At 41.4% G+C, this 12,058-nt stretch overlaps 1 protein-coding gene across 1 annotated transcript in view; it reads left to right on the forward strand.

Annotated features, from left to right (window-relative positions):
* Positions 1-1,985: 1,985 nt before the first annotated feature.
* The window catches only part of rock1 (Rho-associated, coiled-coil containing protein kinase 1), a 278,787-nt gene continuing 268,714 nt past the window's right edge, over positions 1,986-12,058 (forward strand). Inside the window, exon 1 of the mRNA XM_067979744.1 lies at positions 1,986-2,849. Within this exon, the coding sequence (XP_067835845.1) occupies positions 2,757-2,849 (93 nt within the window). The 5' untranslated portion in view covers positions 1,986-2,756. The remainder of the gene's footprint in view (positions 2,850-12,058) is intronic.

Raw genomic sequence — 12,058 nt, forward strand, 5'->3', positions numbered from 1 at the left:
AGGGGAGATTTAATAGAGGTGTTCAAAATTCTGAGGGGTTTTAATAGAATAGGGATAAACTGTTTCCACTGGCAGGAGGGTCAGTAACCAGAGGACACAGGTATAAAATAATTGGCAAAAAAGCCAGGGGGGAGATGAGAAGACATTTTTTTACTCAGCGAGTTGTCATGATCTGGAATGCATTGCCTGAAAGAGTGGTGGAAGCAGATTCAGTAGTAACTTTCAAAAGGGAATTGGATCTCTACTTAAAAAGGAAAAAATTGCAGGGCTATGGGGAAAAAGCAGGGGAGTGGGAATAATTGGTAGCACTTTCAGAGAGCTGGCACAGGCATGATGGCCGAATGGCCTTCTGTGCTGTATGATTCTATAATAAGAAATGAAAACAGTGGAGACTGATTTTCAGGAAGCTGTTATACATCTTCACAGAAGGAAACAGTTTTCCTGCATTAGGTTGGCATTTGCACCTGCACAGCACTCTCAGATGTAGGTGAAGGCTGGGGTGGGGGGAGGGGGGGGGGGAGAGAAGAGAGATTGAATAAAAACAGAAAATAGTGCAATACAAAGCAGATCTGTCAGTATCTCAACTAGCACATCTTCTGCAATGGCTTCTCCTCATGCTTTTTGTCTTCTTCAGGCTCAATTACTCCAATACTGTCTTTGCTGGCCTGCCAAATTTTATCCTTCATAGAGTGCAACTCATCCAAAATGTTGCTGCCAGCATCCCATCCTATATTAACTCCCACTCCCTATCACCTTTGTCATCGCCAATCTCTATTGACTTCTTATCCCCTAAAGACACTGAATTAAAACCCTTGTCCTAAGTCTTTTCATGGCCTCACCCCTTCCTCCAGCCATATGTGCCAGGGTGTGCCCTTTGCTCTTCTAATTCTGGCTTCCTTTGCATCATACCCTCTCTCCACACCACCTTCACTCGCTTCTTGGTCCCACACACTCTGAAGTACTCTCCCTAAGCCAATTGGCCTTGCGACCTTTCTCTCCTCCTTAAAAACTACCTCTCACCATGTCTTCAATCACTTCTCCTAACCTATCTTCCATTATTGCTTAGTATTGCATTGTCACCTCTGCGAAGCTCTCTGGGATATTTTGTTATATTTAAAAGACAATAAAAATGAAAATAGTTGCTCTTGAAAACATGTTAATGTAGAGCTTCAACCAGGTACTGGAGATAACATCAGGGCAATTCCGTGATTTGGAGCAGGGGCCAGATGAGAAGATAATCCATGCCAAAAAGTTTGGGGGTACACATCCCCTTTATCCCTACCAGTGTTTACATGTATAGGTCAGCATTTCAGAGGTAAACACAGCTGATCCAGCTTCCTCCAGCTCAACATCAGCTATAGTGACAATATTGTCTTCAGCCCCTGCCATAAACTCCACTCCCTTACCACTGACCCCATCCCGCAATCCAGCCACACTCTCAGGCAGAACCTATCTGCCCACTATCTTCGTATCATGTTCAATGCTGAGCTGGCCGTTAAACCCCACATTAATCACCACGACTGCTTACTTCCACTTCTGCAACACTGCCTACATCCTTTCAGCTGCTTCAGTCCTACACTTTGGAACACCATCCCTAAATCTTTTCACCTCTCTCTCCACCTTTAAAACTCTCCTGAAAACTCATCTTTTCGACCTTTCCTTTCATTACCCCTCCTAAACTCTTCCTTGGCTTGAAATCCATTTTCATTATGCCTATTTCTTTGGGATATTTTTAACATTATATAAATGCAAATTGCTGTCTCTAACCAGCCTTCCTTTCCAGTTGCTGATAAACAGCATTTTCAGTTTTTATGTGAACGAAAGATGAAGCTTTACATATACCCATTAAACAGACCCAATTACTTGCAGACTGGTTCACTGTATTGCGCGCCCAAGGCCTAATTGACGCGCACTTGGGCCGGGCTCTTGAGTGTGGTGTAAATTGACGCTTGCGCAGTGGGTTCGGGCCGGGTTCCTGTGAGTGTTTGAACAGGAAGGCGGACATGTTGATCAGGAAAAGAAAGTTGCAATTGACGGGTAGATTTTCAGGAAGAAAAAAAAATGTGCTGCATTCCCACCGTCTTTGAGAAAGAAGCCGGAGAATAATAATCCTCGTAATTTTTTTTTAAAAAAAGCTCGTAGTGATTTAAAATTCGCTGCTTATCGGGGATCTGCGAACCGGGTTTTATGTTAAGCGATGTGCACAGAGGATGTTGAATGCGCGCCGTGTTATCCGGTGTGAAGAAATATTTGCAGAAGTTCATTTTCCTGAGCTGAAGCTGTCAAGAGACTAGATGCGTTGTTCAGGCCTTTAACCGAGGCCTGCTACAACAACCTGAAAACGGTGTTTTCTTCAAATTGAACTTTAATTTAAAACAAAATTACACTTTTCTACTGTTTCAATACCGAGTTGACGAATATATATATATATAAATAAATATATTTTTAATTACATTTTTGTAAACGAGCCACTGCCCTCAGACTTTGAAAAGGAACTTGGAAAGTTTTTCTTCTATTTATTTTTTTTAAAAAATGCGGCAGATAATTCGCAGAAGCTCCGTGAAAGTTTTTATGGTTCCGAGTGGAAAAAAAAACTGTTCGGTAAAATTGCTGTGAAGCCGTTTGCATCGACTGTTAGTTACATCTGTTCGTTGCTCCGTGAAGAGGCTGTCACAATCATATCGGAAGTGCTTATTTTGTATAGGTTTTGTTTACTTTTTAATTGGGACGAGACTTTATAAAATAACGCGGACACCATGTCGTCTGGAGAAAGTTTGGAGGCTCGTTTTGAAAAAATCGAATCCATGTTAAAGGATCCCAAGTGCGAAGTGAACAGTGAATGTTTGTTGGTAAGTGTGAGGATTAATGATGAGTCTAATGCATGTTCTGTTGATGCTCCAAGTAATTTGACCAGAAGCTTAGATGTGATCGTCAAGTTTCAAAGCAAGATGCTCATTGGATAGATTTCAAAATTTTGTGTTCTTCGCCTTACTTTCCACAGATACATTTTGTGTGATCAGCGAGGATCGATATTTCAGTTCCAATCTAATCAAACCCTCTGTTGAATTTATAGTTATCTAAGAATAAACCAGTGTCCAGTATATTGAAGATACTACCCATTGCACTATATTCTGAGTGGGTGCTCTTGCAATGCACAATAATGCTTTTTGCTTATTGGCAGATTTGAAGACTGGAGTTGCTTAGTTATAAAATCAGATAGATTTGAACCAGTAAATTACAATAACATGATTTGAACCAGTCATTGGTACATATGATCACTACAGAGTATCTTGCATTGGTTGTGATATGTTTCTTTCACAAGTGTGAAAGGTTCATGACACCACAGGTGTTGCAGATATAATTCAGATTATAAATGCAAGTTGTAAAAACTTTCTGGTACTCCTGATTAATCAGAAATGAGTTTTACCTGATACAAGATATAAAATTGATAGCTACAGTTCCCTTTAACTAGAATAGTCTAGAGTATTCTTGTACAGAGCAGGAGAGATCAAAATATTCCTAAACTTTTTCACAATTTTGCATCTTAAATGAAAAATTGTGTGTGAAGCTAATTTGTTGCCCATCCTTAGTTGCCCTGAGTAGTTGGTGCTTTACCACTGCAGAACTTCTGGCAATGGTGCTTCCGTAATAATGTTAGGTAGGGAATTCTAGGATTTTGACCTGGTGACAATGAAGGAACGGTGTTATATGTCCAAATCAGGATGGTGTGTGATTTGGAAGTAATAGTGTTTCCATGACATTTGCTGCTGCACTTATCCTTTTCCTTTTCAGTGGGAATTGTCGCAGGGTTGGGAGGTACCGCTGAGGTAAGTTTGGTGAGATGCTGCTGCTATGCATGCGTACTGTAGTCGTAGTACACCTTGATGACGGGGTTGGATATTGAGTCCAGTGGCAGAAGTTCCGATCAAGCAGGCTGCTGTGGCCTGAATGTTTGCTTTTGAATTCTTTGACTATTATGATTGCACCCATTCAGGTGAATCATGAGTACTCCATCACACTCTTTAGGTGTCAGCCGTGGCTCAACGGTAGCACTCACCTCTGAGTCAGAAGGTTGTGGGTTCAAGTCCCATTCCAGAGACTTGATGACATAATCTAGGCTGACACTCCAGTACAGTACTGAGGGTGAGATGTTAAACCGACGCCCCGTCTACCGTCTCAGACGGACGTAAAAAAATCCCATGGCACTATTTTGAAGATGAGCAGTGGAGTTCTCCCCAGTGCCCTGGTCAACGTTTATCCCTCAACCAACATCACAAAATAAGAATTTCTGGTCATTATCACATTGCTGTTTGGGGGAACTTGCTGTGCATAAATAGGCTGTCGCATTTCCTACATTCTAACAGTGACCATACTTGAAAAATTCCTTAATTGACTGTGAAGCACTTTGGGACGTCCGGAGGTTGTGAAAGGCGCTATATAAATGCATGTTCTTTCTTTCACACTTGTGCCTTGTGTGTTGTAGATGGTGGAGAGGTTTTGAGGGGTTGGGAGGTGAGCCATGGATCACAGTACTCAGCTTCTATCATGCTTTTTAGCCACTGCTGTGTTGATTATGCCTGGTGCAGTTAAGCTTCAGGTCATTGGTGACTTCCAAGATGTTGATGGAGGCCTCGGTGATGGTGTTGCAATTGAAGATAGGGGAGGTGGTTGGGCTTTTTGTTGTTGGAGATGGTCATTGCTTGGTACTTTTGTAATGCCAATTTTACCTTATTGGCCCAAGTCTGGATGTTGTCCAGTTCCTGCTGTAGGCTTTGATATTGCTTCATTATCAGAGGATTGTGAATGGAATTACATGGAATTACATAGAATATACAGTACAGAAACAGGCCATTTGCCCCAACAGGTCCATGCCGGTATTTATCCTCCACACGTGCATTCTTCATCTAACTCCATCAACATATCCTTCTATTCCTTTCTCCCACCTGTTTATCTAGCTTTCTCTTAAATGTATCTATGCTAGTTGCCTCAACTACTCCTTGTGGTAGCGAGTTCCACATTCTAACTGCTCTCTGGGTAAAGAAATTTCTCCTGAATTCCCCATTGGATTCAATATTCAACACAGTGGAATAGACAGCAAACAGCTTCACTTCTGACACTATGATGGTGGGCAGGTCATTGATGAAGCAGCTGAAGATGGTTGGGCTCAGACATTGCCCTGAGGAATTCCTGCAACATTGTCCTGGGACTGCGATGATTGGCTTCCTATAGCCTAGACTATATTCCTTTGTTATGTATGACTCCAGCCACAAGAGGGTTTTCTCATTGACCCTAGTTTTGTTAGGGCTCCTTGGTGCCATACTTGATTGAATGCTGCCTTGATGTTGAGGGCAGTTACTCTTGTTTCTTGATTCAGCTCTTCCCTCCCATTTCAAGCCTATGATGAGGACTGGAGCTGAGTGTAACATAGTATCAGTTTCAGGTAGAAGACCATCGGTCCATCTAGTCCACCTATCCACAGCATTTACTTGTTGCATTTCTAATAACCCTGAATCCCAGTTGTTTACAAGAACCTGTCCAATTCCTTCTTGGAAACCCATTAGTTTCTTGTTCCACTACCTGACCCGAGCCAGCAATCTGTTCCACATTTTTGCCCCCCCTTTAGTAAAATAGTTGCTCCTGTATTTCCTATCTTCTTTTCCTTAATTTGTAAGTATGACCCCTTGTGTTTAAATTCTTCTGTACTTGGCAGAAAAGCTTGCTTGGATCCAATTTGTCCGAATCTGGTGGATCCTGAATTGAGCATTGGTGAGCAGTTATTGTTGATTGGGTGCACTTGATGGCACTGTTAATAACTCGTTCCATCACTTTACTGATGATTGGGAGGAGACTGGTAGGGTGGTAATTGGCTAGGTTACATTTATCCGAGGCAATTTTCATATTATCGGGTAATTACCATGTTATGGCTGCATTGGAACAGCTTTGCTAGGGGAAATGGCTAGATCTGGTGCACAAGTCTTCAGCTAGGATGATCTTAGAGCCCAAAGACCTCACTGTGCCCAGTGCACTTAGCTGCTTCTTAATATCATGTGGAGAGAACTGAGTTAGCTGAATACTGGCATCTATATGATGGTAACCTTGGAAGGAGGCTAAATAGACTTATCCGCTTGTTACATTTAGGTGAAGATGCTTGCAAATGCTTCAACCTTATCTATTCCACTTGCATGCTGAGCGCTGCCGTGGTTGATAGGGATATTCAAAGAGCCTCATTCTTCTCCCCCATTCGTTGTCTGAATATCCATCCTAAGTGACCTAGCTCTTGACTGGATGCGGCAGCACTATAATGCTTTGCTCTGATTTGTTAGTTGTTAACTCTGTCTAGAGCTTGCTGCTTTTGGTGCTAAGTATGCAGGTAGCCCTGTGTTATGGTTTCAGGAGGTTGCCATTTCACACTCTTCTGTACTTGTCATTGAACTAGATGGTGATGGACAAGTGAGGGTTGTGTCAACCCGTAGGTTATAGGTTGTAGTGGTATTCAATTCTGCTGCTGATGGTCCACAACAACTCATGGGTGCCCAGTTTTGGGCTGCTAGATCGATCCTTAGTCTTTCCCACTTAGCATCCATATTTAGTCAAATACAGGTGCAGTTATATCTGATTAGTGTAAGGAATCTTACAACACCAGGTTATAGTCCAACAGTTTTATTTGAAAATCACAAGCTTTCGGAGCTTACCTCCTTCGTCAGGTGAGTGACTCACTCACCTGACGAAGGAGGTAAGCTCCGAAAGCTTGTGATTTTCAAATAAAACTGTTGGACTATAACCTGGTGTTGTAAGATTCCTTACATTTGTCCACCTCAGTCCATCACCGGCATCTCCACATCATATCTGATTAGAGTTTAGAAAGGGAAGTGATTGTCAATTTTCTGTAGTTGCCAGTAACATTTGAATAACAGAAAGAAAAGTAAGTGTGAAGATGTCTGAATTATTTCAAATTCAATAGCAATTACTGAATTTTTGATGTTCGGTTCTAATTCTGTGCGGCAGATAATGATGAACTCTCAGGAAGGCTCTGGCATCCGTGGTTCAAACTGGACCTTGGTATGATAAAATTTGACCTTTGATGCTGATGTATAGTAAGAGATGAATTTTTCCAGCTAAGTTGATATCTACTCTATTTGACATCATTGCACTGAAATGTCAGATTTTTTAGTGAGTTATGCAGCCTTTGTCCTAAACCTCTTACATTTAATCTATGCCTGCTTGTTCTAGACCCCTCAACTGCTGCAAACAGTCTGTTTCTATATTCTTTGACCTATCCTTTCTATTGAGTCACTCAGTAATTTCCTCTGTTCTAATGAAAACCCCAGTTTTGCAAGTGCATTAATATAAAAATGCAGAGGAGAGATTTAATTGGTTAATGAAAGCATCATCAGGTTGCATAACAACATTCTGGTCGGATTCAACGGTAACAGGACAGAACTCAGATGGTGCCTGGAAGCACAGAGCAAAAATTTATACTGGGATGCTAACAGGTAAGTCACAGGTTTGTAATAACATTGCGTATGCTCTAACAAGCCAGCCTTTCAGCAAGTGATAGTTAACTCTGCTTTTCCAAGTCCATAAACTGTCAGCTTGCAAACAGTAATAACTCATGTCAAATCTAGATTAATTATATAGAGCAAGGCTGTCCAAACTGTGCCCTGTGGGTTTCACGTGGTTTCTAAGCCCTGGCAATCTGACTCTTGAAGCCCAAGTAACTCAATCCCATTTGGAATTCTTTCTTTGCTGGTTTACTTTGTTTGAATTTTATCGAACTGGAATTTTGGAAAGGGGTGCTCTTCTGTTACATCAATGGTAGATTAATCCTAAATGAGAATACAAATATCCGTTGGTATCAGCAACTTGAAATATATGCAAATCAATGCATGAATTTAAACTTTGCCGTCCTTGAGGCTCTGTGATATAAACTTATGCACCCCATAAAAATAAAAAGCTTGGACACCCCTGGTATGGTGTGTATTCAGGACATCTCGTCACTACAATTTGAGATTGGAATCTGGGAATTTGGAACATAGGAACAGCAGGCCATTCAGCCCCTCTAGCCTGTCTCACCATTCAGTTAGATCATGGCTGATCTGAACCTTATCTCCATTTACCTGCTTTTGTTCCATATCTCTTGATACCCTTACTAACACACATCTATTAATCTCAGTTTTGAAAATTTCAATTGAACAAGCATCCACAGCCTTTTGGGGAGCGAGTTCCAGAGTTGCACTGCCCTTTGAGTGAAAAAGTGCTTCCTGATTTCACTCCTAAGTGACCTAGCTCTAATTTTAAGATTATGCCCTCTTGTTCCAAATTCCCTTACCAGAGGAAATAGTGTTTCTGTGTCTACCCTCTCAAATCCCTTAATCATTTAAGAACATAAGAAATAGGAACAGGAGTAGGCCGTATGGCGCCTCAAGCCTGCTCCGCCATTCAATAAGATCATGGCTGATCTTCTACCTCAACTCCACTTTCCCGCCCTATCCCCATATCCCTTGATTCCCCTAGAGCCCAAAAATCTATCGATCTCAGCCTTGAATATACTCAACGACTGAGCATCCACACCCGTCTGGAGTAGAGATTCACAACCCTCTGAGCGAAGAAATTTTTCTTCATCTCGGTCCTAAATGGCCGACCCGTTATCTTGAGACTATGACCTCTCGTTCTAGACTCTCCAGCCAGGGGAAACACCCTCTCAGCATTTTAAATACCTCGTTTGAATCACCCCTCAACCTTTCTAAACTCAAGGGAATACAAGCCAAGTTTCTGCAACATGTCCTCATAATTTAACCCATGGCATCATTCTGGTGAATCTGTGCTGTACCCCTTCCAGGACCAATATATCTTTCCTGAGGTTTGGTGTCCAAAACTGAATGCAGTACTCCAGATGGGGTCTGACCAAGGCTCTGTATAACTGAAATATCACTTCCTCACGTTTGAATCCAACCCCTTTGAGATAAAGTTCAATATTCCAGTCCCCTTTTTGTACCTGTGCACCAGCTTTTTGTGATTTTTGTAGATGGACATCCAAATCTGTTTGCTCCTCTATAGCTACTAGTCTCTCACCATTAAGAAAATATTCTGATTTGTTTTTCTCAGATTCAAAGTGGGTAATCTCACACTTCCCCACATTGAACTCCATCTGCTATAGTTTCGTCCACTTGCTTAGTCTGTTTATGTCCCTTTGTAATTTCCTGCACCTATCCACACAACTTACTGTGCCTTCTAATTTAGTGTCATCTGCAAATGTGAATATACAAGTCTCGAATCCTTCATCCAAATCATTAATATATAGTGAAAAGCTGAGGACCCAGTACAGATCCCTGATGATCAGTACTTGTCACATCCCGCCAATCAGAGAACGAACCCTTTATGCCTACTCTCTGTCTCCTACCTTCGAACCAATTACCAGCTCATGTCACAAGGTTACCTCCAATTCCATGCATTCTAATTTTTACTAATAATCTTTTGTGTGCAACCATATCAATTGCCTTTTGGAAGTCCACATAGGCAACGTCCATAGACGTGAAAGCCTGCACGGATTTCTTAAAGGAAAATTGTATTTGACTAACTTGATTGAGTTATTTGATGAAGTAATGGAGAGGGTTGATGCGTGTATATGGACTTTCAAAAGGCATTTGATAAAGTACCACATAAAATTTTTTAGTAAAATTAAAGCCCATGGGATTAAAGGGACAGTGGCAGTGTGGATACAAAATTGACTAAGGGACAGAAAGCAGAGTAGTGGTGAACAGTTGTTTATCAGACTGGAGGGAAGTATACCGTGGTGTTCCCTCGGGGTCAGTATTAGGACCAGTCCTGTTTTTGATATATATTAATGACCTGGACTTGGGTATGGGGGTATAATTTCAGATTGCAGATGACACGAAACTCGGAAATATAATAAACAATGTGGAGGATACTAACCGACTTCAGACACGTGGCAGATGAAATTTAACGCAGAGAAGTGTGAAGTGATTCATTTTAGTAGGAAGAATGAGGAGAGGCAATATAAACTAAATGATACAATTCTAAAGGAGCTGCAGGAGCAGAGAGACCTGGAGCTGTATGTACACAAATCTTTGAAGGTGGCAGGACCAGTTGAGAAGGCTGTTAAAAAAGCATATGGGATCCTGGGCTTTATTAATAGAGGCACAGAGTACAAAAGCAAGGAGGTTATACTAAACCTTATAAAACACTGGTTAGATCTCAGCTGGAATACCGTGTTCAATACTTATCACCACACTTTAGGAAAGATGTCAAGGCCTTAGAGAAGTTGGAGAAGAGATTTACTAGAATGGGACTAGGGATGAGGGACTTCAGTTATGTGGAGAGACTGGAGAAGCTAGGGTTGTTCTCCTTAGAACACAGAAGGTTAAGGGGAGATTTGATAGAGGTGTTCAAGATCATTAACCGGTTTGATAGAGTAAATAAGGAGCAACTGTTTCCAGTGGCAGAAGGGTCGGTAACCAGAGGACACAGATTTAAGGTGATTGGCAAAATAGCCAGAGGTGACACAAGGAAACATTTTTTTATGCAGCAAGTTGTAATGATTTGGAATACACTGCCTGAAAGGGTGGTGGAAACAGATTCAGTATTAACTTTCCAAAGGGAATTAGATAAATACTTGAAGGGAAAAAATTTACAGGTCTAAGGGGGAAGAGCAAGGCAATGGGATGAATTGTATAACTCTTTCAAAGAGCCGGCACAGGCACAATGTGCTGAATGGCCTCCTCCTGTGCTACACCTACTATGATACATGCTGGTGACCTCCTCAAAAAATTCAACTAGATTAATCAGACATGATGTACCTTTCACAAATCCATGCTGACTCTGATCAACTGATACTTGTCCAAGTGCTTTGTCATTCTATCTCTGCTGATAGATTCTGGTAAGATTCCCACAAATAATGTCAAATTGAAGTCTATAATTCTGTCTCCCTCCATTCTTAAATAATGGAGTGACATTTGCAATTTTCATATCCAAAGGTACATTTCCTGAATCTAGAGAGCTTTGGAAAATTATGACTAATGCATCTGCAATTTCTTCACGTATGTCTTTTAATACTGTGGGGTGAAGATCATCAAATCCTGGAGATTTTTCTATCTCAAGTCCTTTTATTTTACCCATTACCAGTTTTTTTTTAACCTATATTAAATCCACTTTGTTTCTCCTTTTGATTTGTTTTTAGGTTTCCTTGTAACGCTGTTATTTTGTCCCCTTCCTCCACTGTGAAAACGGATATGAAGAACGCATTTAATAAGTCTGCCATTTCCATATTGTTCATTATAGTCCTGCCTGCATCTGTCATTAATGGGCCCACATTCCCCTTTACCACTCTCTTCCTCTTAATATATTTATAAAAACTTTTGCTGTTTGCTTTGATATCCATTGCAAGTTTTTTTTCATATTCCCTTTTTGCACTTCATTACTTTCATTGTATACCTTTGTTGCTTTTTATAGCTTTCCCAGTCTGCTAGATTTCCACTTTTCCTTGCACTTGTATAAGCCCTTTCTTTTAGCTTGATACTGTGGCTTACCTCATTTGTTGACCATGGTTGCTTAACTACACAAGTGGAGCCTTTGCCTTTTAGGGATATGTACTCGTTTATCCAGATAAGAGTTCTGTACACAAATGCACGTAGTATAAAAAATAAAACAAGTGTTTTTTTTATTCATTCGTGGGATGTGGGCTTCGCTGGCAAGGCCAGCATTTATTGTCCATCCCTAATTGCCCTTGAGAAGATGGTGGTGAGCTGCCTTCTTGTACCGCTGCAGTCCGTGTGGTGAAGGTTCTCCCACAGTGCTGTTAGGAAGGGAGTTCCAGGATTTTGACCTAGTGACGATGAAGGAATGGTGATATATTTCCAAGTCAGGGTGGTGTGTGACTCGGAGGGGAATGTGAAGATGGTGTTGTTCCCATGTGCCTGCTGCCCTTGTCCTTCTAGGTGGTAGAGGTCGTGGGTTTGGGAGGTGCTGTCGAAGAAGCCTTGGCGAGTTGCTGCAGTGCATCCTGTGGACGGTACACGCTGCAGCCATGGTGCGCCGGTGG

This window comes from Heptranchias perlo, chromosome 3, assembly GCF_035084215.1.
Source record: "Heptranchias perlo isolate sHepPer1 chromosome 3, sHepPer1.hap1, whole genome shotgun sequence".
Classification (NCBI taxonomy): Eukaryota; Metazoa; Chordata; class Chondrichthyes; order Hexanchiformes; family Hexanchidae; genus Heptranchias; species Heptranchias perlo.